The sequence below is a fragment of the Chrysemys picta genome, chromosome 4, assembly GCF_011386835.1.
Source record: "Chrysemys picta bellii isolate R12L10 chromosome 4, ASM1138683v2, whole genome shotgun sequence".
Classification (NCBI taxonomy): domain Eukaryota; kingdom Metazoa; phylum Chordata; order Testudines; family Emydidae; genus Chrysemys; species Chrysemys picta.
In genome coordinates, this window is record NC_088794.1 from 82,330,836 (window position 1) to 82,351,582 (window position 20,747).

At 43.1% G+C, this 20,747-nt stretch overlaps 1 protein-coding gene across 1 annotated transcript in view; it reads left to right on the forward strand.

Moving 5' to 3' along the window:
- CRY2 (cryptochrome circadian regulator 2) overlaps nt 1-20,747 on the forward strand; it is a 31,180-nt gene continuing 10,433 nt past the window's right edge. The window contains 5 exon segments of the mRNA XM_005302233.4: nt 1-25; nt 28-262; nt 6,892-7,000; nt 12,412-12,554; nt 16,627-16,811. Coding sequence (XP_005302290.3) covers nt 1-25; nt 28-262; nt 6,892-7,000; nt 12,412-12,554; nt 16,627-16,811 — 697 coding nt within the window.

Genomic DNA, 20,747 nt, shown 5'->3' on the forward strand with positions numbered 1-20,747 from the left:
ATGACGGGCGCGGTGGGCGTGGCGCCGGCTCCGGCGGGCGGGGCGGACTTGGTGTCGGCAGAAGCGGCGCAGCAGAGATGGCGGCTGCAGGTTCGACTCCGCTCGGCCTGGCCCGCTCCGTCCACTGGTTCCGTCGGGGGCTCCGGCTCCACGACAACCCGGCGCTGCAGGCCGCGCTGCGGGACGCCAGCTCCGTCCGATGCATCTACATCCTGGACCCCTGGTTCGCCGCCTCCTCCGCCGTGGGCATCAACCGCTGGCGGTAAGGGGGGAGCGGGCGCCGCGCGCGGCTCTCTGGGCGCCCCGGCTCGCGGGCTTCCTCCCCCCCGGCCTCCCTTCTTCCCCCCCCGGCCTCCCTTCTTCCCCGTATCCTGGGGGGGAGACGGAGGTTCCCGGGCTGGGCTCCCCCGGGCAGCGGCCCCAGGGGGCGGGGAGTCCGGTGCATTAGCGATGCTGCTGGTGTCTCCAGGAGCCCCTCCCCTGCGGCCCGTCTGCTGCCCGCGCCCGCAAGGGTGGGCTCGGGAAGGGCCGGTAGCCCCAGCCCGGCCAGTCCTCCCGCTGCCGTTTGGGGAATGGGCCCCGATTTTGTTGCCCCTTCCCTTATATGTTGAGTCTGCACTGCTGCTGCCTTTGCTAGGCTGCAGGGCCCTGGGCCCTCGCCCCCAGGCCACGGGCGTTAGGTATGAGAGGCCTGGCTGCGTGTTCATTTGGTCGCTGTCTTCTCCCCATCTGGGATCGGTGCATCAGGGTTGCAGGTCACTAGTCTGTCCGGGTGCCTGACACGAGGGAGGAGTGAGACACATCTCAGCCCCGTTACATGGATATTTGGGTCATTCTGAGATCAGAACCAGCGAAAACAGCACAGGCTTCCCTTTATCGTCGTAACATGTCAGCAAGAAGCGTGATCTGCTTCGGAGTATGTCAGTGTACTGGTGATGGTTGTGCAATGTGTTATTTAACACATGGGCTGAGTATATTTTGTTGTGGAGATGTACTTCATTGCTGTAGAGGCCAAGCTGTGCTTGCCTTTTACGTCATTCTCCCACTTATTGCTTCAGTAGTGGCAGACTCTTCCCAAACACTCCCTGAGTCAGTAAAGAAGCGAATCTTAGTGGTCCACAAACAATGTTAGTAAGATGAGCTACAGCAGCAGAGAAGTGCACCACTTCATGTGTTTCATCTCCATGGTTATATATTCTCCCGAATAGTAGTTAGAACAAGCAGTGGGGTGCTGACCTGTAGTTGGCAATAGTAAACAAGTCTTTTGTCTGCTCTGAGTCATGATGTTTCTAAATAGGAAGTGAAAAGAGGAATTCTTCACCTTGGGCACCTATGGGTTTTGTGCATGGTGTTTTTAAGTGCTGTCTTAGAGAAAACTAAGTCATTGGCCATTAACTGTGTTTTGACCAGTTTTGTGATCCCCGCTGAGATGAGGGCAGTTTAAACAGTATATAAATGTCTACTTTTTCACATAATTGAAGGGAATGCCCTGTGCTCCCCACTATACAAACTACAGACCAATCTCTAAAGAATGTTTATAGCGTGAAAGAACTGGAAAAGATTGGAACCTGCCTGGAAGCCTGCAGATGGGCGTAATCTTGTTGTTGATGTCTGGCTCAGCTTTTGGAAGGTGTTGGTATGTAATGCTGCACCTCTTTTAATTAGTAATCCATTCCTGTTCCACTGGTCTGGAAATGCTTCAAATTTGTAGCTGGCCTTGACCTGGCATATAGAATCTTAGATGTTAGAGATGGGAAAGGCCTCTTATGTCACAGGTAGTTAATCATCAGGGGCCAGTGCAGGATTGTTCTAATGCTTAATCTGTGAGAGTCCTGGTGCCCTCAAACATCACTCAGCTATGTTAAAAAGCAGCTGGTAAAGGACCGATCCTGGCCCTGAAAAACAGTGTGTTCCAATATTCTATGCTCCAGTGAAGAGTGATGGTAAAAGTGTTAGTCCCAAATTAGTTCACCCTTCCATTGAGAGTAGGATTTATCACATACTTTAAAGATGTGTTGCTTTAAGGGGGAAGGGAGAGAATTTCTTCCTAAATACTAGAACATTTTTGAGGAGTTACTTTATTTGTGTGGGTCTAGCTGATCTTGCTACTCTGTCTTGCTGCACAGTAAAAAAATTCTGTGTGCTCCCCCTAAGCTTGGACTCTCAGTTCTACTAACTTTGCTCAAAACCAGTTCCATGCGGAAGTTACCTTGTTCATGTCACCAGCCCAGTTGGAGCCTTTGGAATCTCACTTCTGACCATGTGGGAAGGTGCTATGGGCTTTAGAAAAATCTCATAACCTACAGGATGCCCGATTATGTAAAGCTGCTGTGGCTGGTGCATGTTTCACTTTGGGAAACTCCTTTTCCCCAGTTACTCTGTACAAGTCCCTGAAACCTCAGAGCTATATGATAGCAATAAGCAACTCCCTGTCTCTAACTTTCAGGCATTGTGTGGGCTTGCACTTATACACAAACCCTTATCCTCTTCCATTCTCTTCCCCCCCCCACCCCCCCATTCTTAGGGAAATATACTTTGGCTGCTTCTGGGAGGACAGGGATTGGGGTGGACAGATTTTTTTCGTGTTTTTCCCTCAATTATGGAACTGAAGCAATATTCTGCGTGTGTAATGCCTGTGCGAGGAGCAGAATTTTTAACCTAGTAGGCATCGAAGTTGTGCTCTCCTAATATTATATAATACTGATATTACTGTCTTGGCTGCCTGCGTATTTGGACAGCCAAGTGGGGATTTACCTTAACAATGCTGCTGTGCACACACAAGCAGGAGTTCTACACCCAGGCAAGAGCAGGCATAATCTGATCTCCTTCTTTGCACCCCTTCAACATTTGTGTCCAGTTGCAAGGTTTTAATGAGGGAACAATCACTTGGTTAAAAATCCTCTGCGTGCTCTTTAGAATGTAAAAAGAATTTCTGAATGAGATTTGGGAAATTGTTTGTAGGACTAACTCATCAGTCACTCATGTTGTGCATCACCGCTTAGTCTTTGAGTGGCAAGATTATTGCTAAATTCTGGCTTCTGATGATGGTTTTTAAAAGCACTACATAGCACAACTCGAAAGTACCAAAACTACTAGAAATGCAGAAATTCGGGTACTCAAAACTTTCTGTGAATTTTTGTTCTGGCTTAACTTTAGTTTTCAGGGCTGCAATCCATCCACAAAACAGGAGTAGCCTGGGTAGAAGGGAGGATTACACTGCTGCACCAGTGACTCACTCCTGGTCTGGGAGGACCGCAGTTTTGTGTGAGAGGGGTTAGTTAATCTGACCCATTCAATCCTTGGCTTTTCCACCGACACAGTGAATCGGGAGCAACTGTGGTGGTTCTGTTTTGTACTGCGGAAGTGCCTATAGGATCCAGTCAGGGCCCCATTGACGTAGGCACTATTCTTAGTGATATGGGCATCGTTTACTACGAAATGAATAGGCTGCTTGTGACCCTTTTCACATGGGCCATCAAACAACCATAAGCAGGTGAGACTTTGTCACTTCCAACTTAAATTGAAGTAGAAAGACTCCCTATCCATTAATGTCCGCCACTCCAAGCTGTCTGGTCCCCTGGATCAGAGGTTCCCAAACTCTTTTCCCTCAGGCCCATCAGTGCAGCCGCGATAAGCTCCGTGGCCCACTATTCACACTTCTTGAGGAAAATTATTAATTTTAATTATTGCATCCATATAAACTATAACACTGTAAATAAACAATGTACATGTTTCCTTTTCTTTTTGTTGTAAACAATTGTAATGATAGAAATCCCTAGCAATATGCATTCAAAGAAATGCTTCGGGATCTTTGAAACCAAACAGTTTTAGTAAAACTACAATTTTAAAAAATGTTGAGAGCAAAATGTGTCTTAAAACAGGGAAAAGACAATTTTGTATAAAACTGAACAATAAACAACACAACAATGTTAACAAAATTGTTTAAAGTGTGGTTTGTTGATTTTAAAACAAAATAGTTGTCCAACTTTGAACACTATATTTTTTTTTATTTTTTAGAAATCTGAATCTCTCTGCTGTGTAAGTAAAAACCCAACCCTACTCTCTAATTAGAAAATAATCAAATATTGTAAATAAAAATATAAAATAAGTTATAACACACTGATGCAACAGGTATTCATCCAAGAATCCAAGCTTCAAGTGTGTCTTATCGTATTTTCTTACCAGTTTATTTTTTTGGCCAGTTCATTTTGTGTAGTTGTAGATGGTCCAGGACTTTCATTTTCTTCTCCACTAGTGCACCCTTCTCATTTTCAAAAAATAAAGTGATTCATGTCAGATTACAATACTGTTTGCCACTTTTTTACAGTTGTAAATGGTGGACTGTGTGTACGCTGCTAGGTTATCTTGGAGTGAAATGCACCGTTGTACTCATGAGAATTAAACTTGACATGTTGCAGCTCTTTTTTTAAATAGTTTTTTCTATACTCTGTCCAACTTATATAGCTCAAAACATTACATTTACATAGCTTGTACTTAGATTACACAAGTCACATGGAGTTAAAGAATGCAGTTGGGACAGCGGACCACCCGGGACTGTGTCATGATCCACCTTTGGGCACTGCTGCGCTGGATAACCTGCTATGAGAATGCACTTTAAATTACATAGGAATTCATTAGGAATCCCATGTTCTCCCTACAGTTACATCCCCATAGCCACAATTCTCAATGTATGAGATTATTACACCTGATTGTTAGGCAGAAAGGTGCTATGTAAATATATAATATTAATCGGGACTCAGATTGCCTCTGTGTAGGAGAGGTTTGTATTTTACTTGCTTTTCTGCCACTCAGTTGGACCAGAGAGCTACATCATAAGGCAGATATGTTAACCCATGTTTTACTTAACTCTGTGAAATTTGTCATGTTGGAAATTACATATTGTCTTAGTGCCCATACATGTGTTATGAATTTAATACCTGCATTTATTATTAACCCCCTCAATGCCTTACTGAGGTAGGTGGGGTAAGTATTATTTCCATGTTACAGATGGGGAAACCAAGAAAGAGGGGAACTGAGATATTCAAGGTAACACAGTGAGTAAGCAGCAGAGCTGGGTGTAGAACCCTGGAATTCCTGTTCTTGAGTCCAGTGCCCCTTCCTTTAAACACTGTCTTCCTGCTTCACAGGAAATGCATAGACAAGTCCTTACCACAAAAAGCTTGCAGTTTAAATGATGGACTTGATAGACAAGTGAGGATCTAACAGACCCCAGCGGATCAGAGGCGTGAGGGAGCTCCTGGCTTATGAGATATAATTGTTAGCCATACACCCACTGTCAGGCCTACGTGTATGAAGACTTCTTAAATTATTGCAAGCACTGGTGTTTTGTGGGTGATGCTGCAGAAGTGGGCTTTTAGGAGTAGTTTGAATGAGGTGAGGTAGATGTTTGGCACATAAACTTTGGAAGGAATTCCAAGTGTCATGGCATCCTGAAGCTGCCAGTGAACAAATGAAAAGTTTATTAAGGCTGGCAGCATCACAAAAAAACCATTGACTATGCAAAAGCAGAACATGGCAGAGATGTAGATGGGGAGTTGCTTTTTGTAGGGCCTTGAAAACAAGGTAAAGAAACTCAAATTTGATATGCAGCATGATTTAAATCATGATTTAATTGAGTAAGCAGGAAATCTTGATTTAAGTAATTTTAATCATGTTTTGCATTTGTACTTAGTTTTTTTGTTTGTTTGATTCTCATTGGCTGACTTTAAAACATGTTGATTTCTTACTACGTATAGCCTTTACACTAAATTAGGTACTGCTATTTGCTTACCAGGAGGATACACTCTCTCTATGCATATTAATTTAAGTAGTTGTATAGCTTACATACATTTATTCAGATTTTTAATTTTTGTCAGAAAATGGTGAATGACGTATTTCCTATTTACTTGATTTTTACTTGTGATTTGTATCAAGCTGGAAATTTAGAATTCAATTTAAAATGCACAAAAACAGCATTTTAAACTTGTTCTATTAGTTAAATAAAAGTACCTTAACTCTGCTGGATATACAAGAATGAAAAGTGTATCCAATTTTGTAACTGGACTATTATACAAAGGAAGCATTAGCTATAGTTAGTGAAGTGATGTGTGTGAAACATAAGGTCAAAACACTTTGTGAGAGACAATTTTTGGCAGCAGCTTTTGGGGCTGAGTCAGGGGTGAAGTTAGTATCCCAGGAATGAAAGGAGATGCAGTGTGGACAAATGACCTAGTTGTCAAGGTCACAGTGGAATACAAATTTATAGCACAGTTGCAGCTGTCCTGGGTACTGATGCTGCATCTCTGAAGTCTTGGTTGTATGTTTGGCCTCTGTTACTGATGGGATAGAAATGTTTGTGTCACTTTGTGCTGTGCATGGCCTGTACCTACCCAGCACTGTCATCTTTGGGGTAATCTGTGGAACACTGCTTTGAAATAGGAGACTGGAGGAGAGAGACCATATTATTTCACATCTAAAATTCCTCCAGCGGAGGATTATTCTCTCCAATATATTCTGCCCGATGCTATGTTGTCTGAAGTTCTCCACATAGCTATTACCATGTCTGGGAAGACTCAGTTTGAAGGACGCTCTAACTGCCAGATGGGCATTAAAAGCCTGGAGAGTAACTATCCTCAGTAGACAGGATTACAAGAGCAAGAAGGACCTGGAGAGCTCTTGCACATCTTGCATTTGTCTGTGCTGTGTTGGTAGGGAATTGTCTGTCACAGCCATCTCTCTGTTCTCTGTCTCCCAACTGTTGGACTGAGCAGAATTCTTGGAAGTTGTATTTCCTGGCTTAACATTTATCTCAGAGAGCTGAATTGAATCTTAGGTTTGCTGGCTGTGTGATCTTGAGCTATACTGATAACTAGGTTTGTTTCTCCTCCACAGGTTCCTACTCCAGTCCCTGGAAGACTTGGACAACAGTTTAAGAAAACTCGGCTCCTGCTTGTTTGTGGTACGAGGGCAGCCAACAGATGTCTTCCCAAGACTTTTCAAAGTAAGCGGCTAAACATGTCTTCTATATCTTGGTCAGGAAGACATAAGATCCCATTTGGGGATCCTCGTTTTTACTCCTTATGTTCTTGTACCCTAGTCACTGATGGTCACCGGGTTGCTTTCCAGCCCTGTTTGATTTTAAATCAGCATGCACGATACCTGATTTAAATAATTGATTCTAATCTTGTTCTACATTTGTTTTAGTTCTTTTCCTAGAGAGGTTCAATCTTATTGGTTGGTATAACTGTTAAAATATGTTGATTTGCAAACAAATGTAGCCTTTACATGAAACTTGTTGGTTTTTTTGCTAACCAGGAAGATAACTATACACATTTATTTAAGCAATAATATAACGTAACATGCATTTATTCAGATTGTTTTGCCTTTTTATTGTGTTAAAAATGGTAAATGGCTCATGCTTATTTACTAGATAATTTTTTATTTGGGATCTACGTCTAGCTCCATTTGGATGGAAATTGAAAATTAATATACAAAAATGCCATTTTAAAATTGTTTGTATACAATATAGTCTTATTTAATGTGCTGGATATTTTTCTTTTCAGTTTATCAAAACATGTTATGTATTTAAAACTGCTTTATTAAACAAAGGAAGTATTAACCTGCTCTGGCTTCCATGGGTTAGCCTTTCAGAAGTTATTTAGGCAACTAAAGTTGCAGATAGGTACCTAGTGGAATTTATAACAATGCTTAAGCAGGTTAGGTGCCCGACTCCCATTGAAATGAGCCGGAGTTAAGTGCCTAACATTCTGAGGTGCTTTGTAAATCAAATTAGTAGATCTCCTCCTCTCCCACTTGTTTTGTTTTTTTTATTGACTGGAAAAAGAAAACAAGCATTTCTGCTTTCTCAACTCTGAACTGGTATCTCAGCTTTAAATGAACTAGTCCAAATGAGAAAATAGTTTCTCTGTGCCTGCTAGCTAAATTGAGACCAAAAGGCATTAAGGTGAAAGCTTTTCTGCACAACAGAAACTTCTTATGTGTGGGAAAAGTGTAAATAGCTGCTTTTGTTCTATAGTAAAGACCAAAAATAATATTGTGACATATTTATATAGCCTGACTGGACCTCAGAGGTTAAAGATGTTCCCCATGATTCTATATATAATTAAAGCAGCATCTTTAATTCATTAAAATTTGAGGACCTTTTGATGCAGCATTTTTTAGTTATACAACTTTAATAGATTATAATAAAGTTAGGCCTTAACATAGGTTGTTGTAATTTCATAGTTTAAAAAAAAGCCTGTTTAAAGAAAAATGTATTAATTTTAAATAAAAAATCATTGATTTTTATCCACCCTGCTTCTCAAAACCTGCCATAGATGAGGATAGGGGAAGAATATGCAGTTCAAATGAGTCTGAATGCTTTGTCAGGGCACAGTAAGCAGTCATTGCTGTCCACTTGGCAAGAGAGGCGGGGGAATCGGATTACCAGGGTCAGAAGGTATGTTGCTATTCTTTCTGGAACTGTGTTTTAGCACATTACAAAAATATCCTCTGCACTGCTTTTAGCCTTTCCAGAATCCAGGTTATTTTTATCTACTAGGCTGCAAATAAATTCTAGCTAGTTACAGTCCATGTCCTCTCCTTATTTTAGTTAAGGACTAAATATAATCCCAGGATTATTAAAAATAAAGGAAACCTACTAACTTGTTTCATGGAACTCAGCCAGCTGGTTTATATTCTAAATTTAAAGAACAGTAGTTGTAATTGACTTGGCCACTGAGGATCAACCTAAACTTAACTGTAGCCCATGGTTCCTAAGTAATTGGGTTTGTTTAATAGACAGTGTCAGGTATTTTAAGCATCGGAATAGGAATAGAAATGTTTGTTTGTGAAGCTTTTTAAACTTGAGCTTATGCATTTTTTGGGGAATTTAGATCTTCCTCTGCAGAGCTAGTGTCCCAAACAGTGCAGCACTGACCTGGTATATAACAAAGGGACATAAGATTACATTCGGTTTCTTTGAGGGGTGTTCTTAGATGGTCTTAGAATTAGAGATTGTCTAGTGGTTTGTAAGGGTAAGCAGAGCATGGGGGTGAATGCCTGTCGTTATTTATAAATAGTGCAAATGACAACTCCTGGGGTAGGAAGGAGGATGCAATAGCTTTAGAAAGAGGGAAGTTGAAGCTTGCAGAGCATGCTTTTGAGCCTTGTCTGCAATAGCAGACTTCATAGCTGTAACTTATTTCAAGCATGCAGCTCCAGCAACCAAGGAAGCAGTATAAACAGGGCTCAGGTGTTCACGCCATGTTGTCTAATGCTATTCAGAGCAGGGCTAGATAGCACAATAGTAATGCAACAGCAGGGTCTACACTGCAGCTTCAAGTATGGTTTCTGCTGGTAGAGATGCACTTGTGGAGAATTAGGCTACAAAGGATGTTTGTTTCAATGGCAGATGGCATATGCAGCTTGCTCTGCTGCTTTGTCACTACCACAAGGTATCTTTATAAAAACAAAACAAAAATTCCCCTCTTTCTCTAACCAGTCATTTGGAGTCTGACCACCTGCACTGAACCAAACCCTGTGGTCACAGTTAATTAAGAGCCACCAGCCCCTGTGCTTGTGTGCTGTAGAGTGTTATGATCTCGAGTTTATTTTTGTATGCGTGTGGATTTGACCTCAGTCTGTACCATATTCAGACACCAAAGATACTGGTTGATTGCTTGTACTTAAATTGTCTTCGGGAGTTCAGTGTTTTGGGGGAAATAGTCCTGCCAGGCATTCAAGGCAGCAAAATGGCTTGTGGTGACTTTTTTTATAGAAATACTAAATCCTAAATGCTTCCTTGCCATAATATGGAGGATGAAAACTGCATTTGAAACTTCTAACTTACTCTTTGTATATTTTGAAATTTATCAGACAGTTTCTCTGTTTCTAGTCATTTATGTTTTGTTGCCTTTTACTAGCCCAATGCCATTGTTTTCAGCTTTCCCGCACTATAAAGAAATATCAGAATTTTGAGAGGTTTTTAACTTTTTGTCATGATAAAATGTGTTCCCTCCTGCCCTATGCATACATGTTCTTTTAAACCAAACCTTTATTTTATGTGAGACCGAGTGGCATTGTCCCTTGTTAATCTATCATATAATTAAAACTAATATGACCAATCAAATTCCAATATGGGGAGAGTACTGGCTTTGAAAGGCATCTAAACACTTGGGTAGTAGGTTTTGTTAATGCTGTACTTCCTACTTTGGGGAAAGGCAAATTATAGCCAGGTAATGTGAAGCTGGAAGGGGTGGATATTGACTTTGAAATGCTCTGCCTCATTTCATATCTAAGACTGTTTTTTATAATGTTATCCCTGAAAACCAGCTTTACCTCCGTTTTGATGAGAGGACTGACTTTAGAATTGAGTTTCCAGGGGGAGCGGGAAACATGGGAGACAAGTGGGGAGTTGCGTTCTGCTATGAACTTTCCCAAGACTGCCCCCTCCACCCCAGCATCATTGTGTCTGTGTAATTTATGCAAAATTACAAAACTTCTGCTGTCACATTTTGCTTGTGTTGCTGGCTGTGCTAAACCCTCAGCTCCTGTTCAGGAAAAGGCAAAGTGTCCTGCACAATTATTCAGAGGAGACTAGGCCTCGGGGTACTGGGGAGAGGGTGTCCCATGCTGTTTCAATTGGAAAATGTGACCCCATGTTAATTGTGTTGCCTACTATTTGTGACTTTTTAAAGCCCAGCCTCCCCCACCCCACCCCCAATGGCTCTCTGGCTAAGCTCAGCAGAGTGTTTTCCATAGCCCACAGATGTGGTTAGCTCTGTTTGACAGTGAGTTCAGGAGTGTCACTGTGGAAACCATTAACTCTCCTCTCATAGCATTCATTTGCGGAGAAAACTAGGCCATGAATTCAGAGAGGAAATCATGTTCTGCAAAGGGCTGAAAGAGACAGTGCAGCTCTTCTTCTCAGGCCTGTGTGTTTCAGAACCAAGTCCTTGTAGTCTATAAAGTGTTTTAGTGGTGTATTGTCTGATATCTTGCCAGGTTCATAGCTTGGATAAGGCAAAAGCAGTACCACTATTTGGAGGATGAATGCCCCAAGTCTGGATTCCTGCATCTTCCTTTACCATTCTGGGGAAGAAATCAGTCCCTCTAGTTTTGATTTCTCCTTCCTCTAGTGAAGAGTTGCTAACAGTCCTGTATTATAAGGGACGTCCCTTATTTAAGTAAAAATGTTCCTGTCCCTTACTAAATCAGTACAAAATCACTTTGCAAAGTGCTGCTGGTTGGCAACTTGACTAGTCATGCCGACAGAGTGGGGGCCAGGCCAAATTTAAGTGACATTGCTGACTGAGAGGCAACTGGGACAAATTTGAGTGGCATTGTAACCTGGCACACACTGTCACAATGCCACTCAAATCTGAGTCAACTGCATTTCGATCCTTGGAGCACCACTGAAAGTTGCCCCTTCCATTGGAATCTGAAATGGCACCCCTGATGATTGTAGCAAAGTCTCCTTCAAATGCTGCCTTCCTCCAGTCCACACCCATTCTTTCCGGCCCCACCGCTGGTGACGTGGTGCTGCAGCTGGCAGAGATCAGCAACTTCACCTCCAACTCAGCTCCTGGTGCCTGAACAGGAGCTGCTGCCCGGCCTAGCACCTGCAGTTCCCAAAGCTTGAGAATCTCCAGGAAGGAGGGTAGAGGAGAAGGGGCTTTCCCCCAGAGGGGATGTCTAAGGTCTGTCCTGTATTTTTTGAAATACAAAGTTGATAGCCATACTCGTGTTCTCCTTAGTCATTCCTTATTCTGGTTTCCTCTGTTCCTCACTTCTGGCTTCCAGGGTTGGACAGAAGTTCTCTTGTGTGGTGGCCTTAAAGGGATGTTGGAAAACTTTACTTCGGAACCTACATTTTTGGCTTAAACTTCTTGACAGTTTCGCTGTATAAATACATAAGTTTTAAGCAGTTTGCATTGACAATTTCCCCTGCACTTTGTAGCCCCAATATTTCAGCCTTGGAGTGGTGTCAGAGAACTGGGAAATGAACCACGCCATTGCAGTCTTACTGGCCAAGCTGAGGGCAGTGCAGACAAAGGGAGAATATGTATTGGGGGAGGAGGGAAGAATGAGGTTCTTAAAGTTCTGCAATCTTGGAGTTCAGTAACATGGATGAATTAGTATAATACTAAGATTCTTACCCTGACCTTTTATAGTGGTGATAAAACAGAATACATCCCTGATTCTCTATTCCATGTCTGTTGTTACCATGTTTGTCCACAGGGCTCCCTCCATGGTTTCTCTCATCATGTCCTAGTTTCCTGTAAAGCAAAAGACTCCAGGACTTCATTGGCATGACATTAAGGAACCTTTGTGATTCTCTTTAGTGATCATGCTAGCTGCTGAGAGGGCTGGTATCTGTAATGATAACTTTTTGTTTTGTGTTCTTCACAGGAATGGGGAGTGACCCGTCTCACCTTTGAGTATGACTCCGAACCATTTGGGAAGGAGAGAGATGCAGCTATTGTCAAACTGGCCAAGGAAGCTGGCGTGGAGGTGGTGATAGAGAATTCTCACACTCTCTATGACCTGGATAGGTAAGAGGTCAAGGAGAGGCAGCTATACTGCTTAGACAGGGCTCATATTGTGCTGTCTGAAGGGGACTGTAGGAAAGTTCTAGTCTGGGGAAGGTTTCAGTCCCCTGATCCACATAATTTGGCAACTATTTAAAGCATGATTTGCATGTGAGCGCAGATGGGGGTTGTAGGGATTATATTTCACTGAGTCATGCCTTTTACAAGAGCATCACAAAGTGTTGATGGTGATGAGAGTGTTGGGATAGCTGTTGCCTCAGTCCTACTAAACTGTTCTCTTCTGTGGTCATTGAGTAGTTCTAGTGTGTCCTGCTCCCTGCAGCCCTGCCTGTGAAGCCCCCTTATTGTGCTCTTTCTGATTGAGAAGCCTGAGATAGGTTACCCTTCAGATATGTTTCTGTTAATACTTAGAAATTGAAGGCTTTTCGTTTCGTTGGGATGGCCCGCACAAACTTGCGAAACAGGAATTGATTGTAGAAAAATAATCATGTTCGGCATAAATGGTGTAACCCATTTTAAGAACTGGTAGTCCCCAGTGAATGCTAACTACGCTCAGATTGTTGAATTCAAATTGAAAAGATAATAGCTTAGATGTTGGCTCAGTGTGGCCCAAATCCTTGTCTCACAATTGCTGTCTGACAGCTCCCTTCTGTTTGATGGCAGGTCATTTTCTTCCTCCAGTTGGGTCTCCCTGCTTTTTGTTCCCTGGGATCTAAATCCTTCATAGTCCAGACTTGCTGATGGCCATTGAGAGTTTCTCCCTAATTCCAGGCCAGGCAGGCCTGGCCTTAAAAAAAATAAAAATAAATAAAAGTAAAATCTATGAAGTGATCTATAAGGGGGCATTATGATCTTGTTTGACCCCCTATTGTAGCACAAGCCATAAAATTTAACCTGGCAGCTCCTGCATAAAGCCAATAACAAGTGGCTGAGCTAGAATAGATATATTTTTTTAAAAAGGTATAATCTTGATTTGAGGACACCAAGTGATGGAGAATTTCATATCCCTTGGCAACATATTATAACCCTCAATGTCAAAATGGCATTTTATTCCAATTTGAATTTTTCTGACTAGAGCTTTCAGCCTTTGGAGCTTGTTAAGCCTGCCTGCTTGATTAAAGCCCTCTAGTATCAGATATCTTCTTCCTATGTAGGTACGTACAGATTGCTCAAGGCACCTCTGAACCTTTGATATTCTTATATAATGTTTTCCCTGGTGCTGTCTGGAGGAGTGGAATAGTCTGTCCTTTGTACACTGGCTGTCTGTACATTGCAGTTACTTTCCAGTTCCTGTCTGAACCTGAAGAAACCCAGTTAGGGTCCCATTGTACTAGGCACTGTACATACAAATAATGCACAGTCCACACTTTAGAGAGCTCATCCAGTATTTGTATCACAGTAGTTGAATAAACTGACATGGGAAGACTGAACAGTAGACAGGTTCATTTGCCCAAGTAGTCTCAGATGGTCAACCTATCCAAACCTGTGTTGCCAGTTGAGCAGCATGATCCTCAAGTGTTGGCGGAGGACACCCTCACAAATAGGAAATGCGTGAAGATGTCTTTTTTCATCATACACAAGAAGGGTTTCTATGTACAAGCCAGCCAGTGGAATGATGCCACTGAAGAAGGGGCTGTGGTGAACCCAGCAGAATGGCTTTTGCAGGTGATTGACTGACTCAGAAGGTAAAGTCTATGGGGCAGGCTATAGTCCTCGAATCTGCTGCTGTAAAGAGAGATCTGTGAAAGCCCTTGCATTGGCTACCACAAACTGCCTGTGGTAACCCACTCAATGAACTCTCATAAACGTGCTTGTTCATGCCTGGATTGCCGTCCTCCCTGAGGCAAAGTAGCACTATGGAGAAGGGACTGCCAGACACTAATAGCCTCTGGAGGCCTCAGCCATTGTTCTAGGTGCTGTAAAAATATGTACAAGATAACATCCATGCCCCATCATTTAGGAAGGCTTCTGTTCCTAAGCCTGCCCCAGTAACTTGCTTGGTTGGGAGATGAGAAGGCACAGAAGGTTTTCATCCTTGTTTTTATTCTAGTGAAAGGAGGGCTCATCACAAAAGCCACAGTTTGATCCAAATTGCAGTTTCTGTTCAAAGCAGACCCTGTGACTAGAGGATTGCTACTGTCATGATCAAGGTGCATTTGTGCATCAGCACATATAGGGAAGAGGACTGGGTAGTGTGGCAAGGCATGGCTGAGGTGCCTCTGTAGAGCAGGATTGGAGAAGAGGGAAAACTTGCACAGCACTATCAGATTGTCACACTCTGGCACAAACCTGTTGAAGGAGCAGTTGCTGTACTTGTCAAGGCCTCATGCTCCCATTACATCAGTGATGTAGATGTTGTAAGAAGCGTCTCAGTACATATTGGAGGGACAGATATGAAGGTCTCAGGTTTCTTTCTCTCCTGCCTCTTGCCCCCTGGAACTCCACACTGGAAAGTGGCATAGTGCAAAAAGTGAGGAAGACTGTAGGGAATTAGGGTGTATTCATAAGGGTGGAAATTTCTGAATTACTTTTTGAAGAGTGCAGGGAAGCAAACAGCTTCTTTCAAGCTGCACAGGGCTTGTTTGGGTGACTTTGCTATATACCGGCAAAAGCTTCCTCCTTTTCAGTGTTTCCTACCCTGTATCTTACCTTTCTTATCTACGTGAAGAAATAAGAAGGAATGTGGTGGGAGTCAGTTGAATATCTTTAATGTGACCATGCTCCGCCTTTTAAAAGGATCTCTGTCCCTCCCCCAGTATGCATGAGAGATCCTGGCATTTATGACCTAGATCCAAGCAGCAGCTATAATAGATTTATTAGGGAGCAGCTTCCTGCCTTCTGGCTGCTGTATAGAGCTGGGAAGACCTGTCACACAGTATCACATGTGACCAGCTGCTCTGTGAAGGCTCCAGGCTAGCATGGAGCTCCTCCCTTCTACACGTGCAGCTGATGGGAGGAGAGGGGGGGGGAGGGCACGTGGCATCCCCTGAAACACTAGGCTCCCAGCTCACTCCTTGCATAAGTTGTTGACTGTCAGGATGGGGAGGGTAGCAGCCATTTCAAGTGCTCCTGCAGGAGTGCTGGCTTGGCTGTTTCAGCCTTATATAAACCTGACACTCTGAGCTCTCCCTGTTTTCCTGTTAACTCTTTTGCTCCTGGCACTGTGCCCAGACTGTGCTGAGGGGAAAATGCCCTTGTTTCTACTCCTGGAGGCTCTGCCACGCAGTCTTGTCCAAATTCTTTTTAGCTCTGTTCCCCAGGGGCGAGAGACAGCTTTTCTGGGACGCATCACATTTTATTCCCCAGTAGAGACTTGGGCAGGTTGTGGGCACTTAAGAAGGTAGAAGGGAGCTGTGGCTACCTTGCAGCCTGTGCTCCTGGTTTGAACACTAAAAAGTAAATGGCATACTCAGTATGTGGCAGTATTGCTTGCAATTGTATGGAGTGAGGGAGGGATGGGGATTTTTCTACTCCCAGGAGAAGAGTGAGGCACACTGGGATTTCTCTCCTCTGAGGGGGTAGAGGAGGGGAGAGTGACGGATGGACTGGGATTTTTTTAGTGTGGAGGAAACAGGAACAAGCACAGGCTGGGATTTCTCTATTGCAGGGAGGGGGCCGGATGCAGGCTGGGATTTCTCAAAAATGGGTGGGGAGCACATGAAATGATGGAAGCTTGGATTTTGCTGATCTAGAGAGTGAGTGGTTGGACAAGTAAACTAGGATTTGTCATCTGGGGAAGCAATAGAAAAGAGGGTGACAGTTGTAGGTTGGGTTTCTCACTGGGGGAGGGGGGGCACAGATTGTCTCAGGCTTGGGTTTTTCTGGGAGCAGGCCATGGCTTGGGGACTGGTGCAGGCTGAGGTGTCTTTTCCTGGAAATGGGGTTAGCCTGAAATTTCTTTTCCTAGTTGAAGGGATGGATCCAAATGGAGGCGGGTGAGTCTGTCTGGGATTTCTCTATCCAGAGAAAAGAGTGTCCCTGGGTCCAAGGGGGCTAATGCTTGAGTATTCTTCCCCACACCTCCCATGAGAATTAAGCTGTTTTCTAACTCTGTCTCCTGGGCCTGTGTCTCTAGAATAATCGAGCTGAATGGCCACAAACCACCTCTCACGTACAAGCGTTTCCAGACCATCATTAGTCGCATGGAGCTTCCCAGAAAACCAGTGAGCAGCATAACAAGCCAGCAGATGGAGAAGTGCAAGTCTGAGATCCAGGAGAATCATGATGACACGTATGGAGTCCCATCTCTGGAGGAGCTGGGTATGTGTCCAGGGTTGAGGGGGCTTAACTACCAACCAAACAAGAATGTTTCTTCTGGCGGGAATGCTTCCAAAATGGTTTCACTGTTTTCATCTGACCTGGGCAGGCTATAGCCTTGGGAGTAGCACACAGAATGAGCCATGGAATTTGGGAAAATGAGCCACTGATTGTCCATCTGTCTGTGTTATGCTTGATTCTAGTGCAAACTCATTTCCTTCCTTCCCACATCTCTGTTGATACCTCTCAGGTGTGATCTGCCATCCTTTGCACACTTTTTCAGCCCCGAGGCCCTCACAGTGCTGCTCAGTCCTGACCCACTGCATCCTCTGATATTCTGGTCCCTGACAGGCTGCTTGTGACAGAGATGGAAGTGTTAATCATGCTAAGCTGAGACTATCACACTTGCTTTACTGTGACTAAAAAGGATTAATTTGGAAACTCAGACAAAAGTTTTTGTTAAAACTGCTACCATCCACCCTTAAGTACCCATTGGTGTCGAGGGAATCGGTGTTTGCTTTCAAGCTGTGTAAGTGCTTGGATTTGATTTGGAGGAAAGAAATTGATGGTAGAGAGGGGAGGGAGAAAATATGGATGAATAGTTCCTGTCAGACTGTCTGGAATAGTTCACAAGCATGAGTGCCAACCTCAGGACAGACTGTCAAGAAGCAGGACACTCACCCAAATTGGTTGAGAGTTCTGTACTTAAATTTCACCAACCAAGCAACAAGTGATATCTCCTCAAGCATTATAGCAGCTTAACCATGAAGTTAGACAGTCCTCTTGGGTACTGTCTATCCTGCCACCCAGGCAAACTTGCCTTTGTGATAGATGATCCTTTACACCAAAAAATCACAACAGTACTCAAGTTACTCCCAGGCCCAACGGTACAGTTGCTCATCTCAGGTCAATTACATCATAAATCTCACACTAAAGACAACACTTGTAGCCAATCCTATAATTTATTAACTAAGAAAAAGGAATATTATTTACACAGTTAAAGTAGGTAAATCTACACACACACACACACACACACACACACACTCCAGCAGTGAGACTGAGGCTCAGGAGTTGCAAGTGGCTCTTTGCAGCACACGGTATTAAAACACTGATATAATTATTAACCAATCAGGATGCTTTTATTATGTTAATCAATTGTAGTTGATAAAATACGTGGTCATTCATGAGACCAAGAATTATTTATATAGTAAATGAAACCATGAATTCCCACTACTGTGGCTCTTTTGCGTAATGTTTAATCACTAATTTGGCTCCTGAACCACTGAGGTCGGAGTATCCCTGAATTAGTCTTAGATTCCAAAAGGTGATAGAAAATGCTCTGATATGCAAGCTTTTTATGGCCTCTAAAGCTAACCCAAGCCTAGCAGCTTGGGAATCCTGTGCTTATGCTTAGAAATATTTCCCTCTCCAAATTCCAAGCAGCATAATGATCCAGTTATTTCTGGTCAGCGATTTGTATTCCCTGTTTGTGCCATCTCCTCTTCATAGGTTGCAGGGGAGCAATCAATAGTCTTTGTCCTTTTGATGTTTCAAAATGGCTCATTTGGTTTCAGTGGGCCGCCTTGTGTGCAGGCCCAGCACTTTACAATAATTAATGCTTCTTTCCTGTTTTGTGAGTTACACAGTTAGAGGTTTACAATGAAAACACTCAATATAACTTTATACCAAGGGATACAGATGTTGTAAGTTAGATCAGTACATGCAACATCCTACAAACATTTCATCAAATCTAACCACTAAACACATTCTTATGAACTTAACATCTATTTAAACAATGCTAATGCTCAGATAAGCCAGGCTGGTTTCTAACTATGAATTTGTCGGTGTTCAGTGATGCCTAGTGACCTTGGCATGAGCTGGCACCTGGTCTGCCAGTGTCACAGTTCCATGCTTGTCAGCTTCAGTCTCCTCAGCTGCTGATGGCTCTACGGCATCAAAAAAATGTTCAAGACAGAGGGTGATGCACAAATCCCAACCCCAGATCAAGGATCTGAACCTAAATGTAAGCAAAGGGCAAGGTTATTGCTTGCATTTGGAGTATTGTTCATATGGAGATAACAGTGCAGCTGACAGCTTTCCAGTAGTATCTGGGTACTGTGGGACATTGAGGGGCTGGGAAGGGGGGAGGGCTGTGTGAAAAGTTGGTAGGACTCAGCAGAAGCCCTTATGTATGAAAATAATGGGGGATTTGGCTCTTGAGGATACATTCATTTTGATCTGAGACTATCTGAACTCTCCTATCGTTTTGTAAGTAGGGAGCTGTATAGGAAAACTGCATTGCTGCTGCCCATATTCTACTTGTTCTGGGGATTAATATGATGTAGGTGCTCAGTGTTGTTTAGTCCAGTATCTTCACTAGTACCAGATTGAGAAACTAAGAGTCTCCCTTGACTTGCAGACTGTGTGATGAGATATTTCTGGGTTGACTGGAAGATATTTCATAGATTAGCAAATCTGATAGGGCAAAGGTGCCTGTTGTGATAATTGGGCCTCCAGGTTTACCCTAATTGTGAACTCAACTGTAAAAAGTGTAAGTTCATAAGATGTCACACTAACATATAACAATAAATGTTGGTTGGAAAAGGTGCAAAAGCAAGACAGACTGAATTAGTCAAACAAAAAGGCCTACTGATACAACTCAAGAACTGTGCTAAGATCATGCTCGGTATACAAGAAAAGTGTGGAACCGGAAAACTAATAATCCAAAATTGGTATATTGGCTATTGGGCCTAACTGGTGGACTAAACAATGAGGGGGTGGGGTGTTCCACCCATCGCTCCCTTTTGGGTTCCTAAAGAATGAGACTTTGGGAAGGAAAATTGGCTACTGGAGCGTGTTTCATTATCATGGCTGCTACTCCCACCCAGGCATCATGATCCTGAGAGATGCCCTGATGAGGGAGGGACCCAGATGACACAGCCACTTCCACCAGTTCCAGCTGAATCCCAAACACCAGCTGGGATGTGAGACTTTGTCTCCACCTGCTCCCCCATCTGTCCTTTTCCTTTATCTTTTCTTCTCTTTCTTATCTCTCTCCTTCTTCCTTTTCTCTTACAAGAGTCTGGCTTAGCCAGCGAAGACTCTATTTTGCAATACTTCTGTAAGCCTGTGACCAGAAAGAGCCAGTTAAATGCAATGTCTTAAACAGCCTAGTGCGTGTACAACTTTGCCAGGTCTTGGAGTGGCTGATAAGACTATGTGCCGTGTCTTGTGTTTTTTCCGGCAGTGAGGGTGCAAGTAAGAGTCAATGTGAGATATAGAAGCTGCATTTTCTATCCTTGTTGTCCTTTTTTCTCTCTTATTTTGTGTAAGTTTGTGTTTAGGCTTCTAGAAAACAGGATCTGACTTTAACAGCAGCAGCTCTGGTCCATCTCCCCAAAAGGGCAGTTATTACCATCTTTAGTACAATCTAAAACACGATCAAACGAGAGTTTTTAGAAGGAAAATCACCCAGCTCAAGTGAACGAGGGATGTTGTTAAAATGAAAACCTTACTCAATACTTACATTTCAAATGCTTTAACTGTTTTTTCCTTTTTTTCCCCTGTATCTTTAATAAACGGTTAGAGGGATTTCTAATAGTGTTTGCCATGGTGCTAAGCAGGGTGAGGTTTCTGTACAACAAATCCCTAAACTTGTTTAAAATTATTTAATGTTGGAGAGTGATTGGGTTATGAAATCATAGAACAGTAGGGCTGGAAGGGACTTGGAGAAGTCAAGTCCAGCCCTGTGTGCTGTGGCAGGACTAAGTAAAGCTAGACTATCCCTGACAGGTGTTTGTCCAGCCAGTTCTTAAAAACATCCAATGATAAGGATTCCACAACCCCATTGGAAGCCTAGTCCAGAGCTTAATTACCCTTATAGTTAGAAAGTTTTTCCTAATGTCTAACCTAAATCTCCCTTGCTGCAGATTAAGCCCG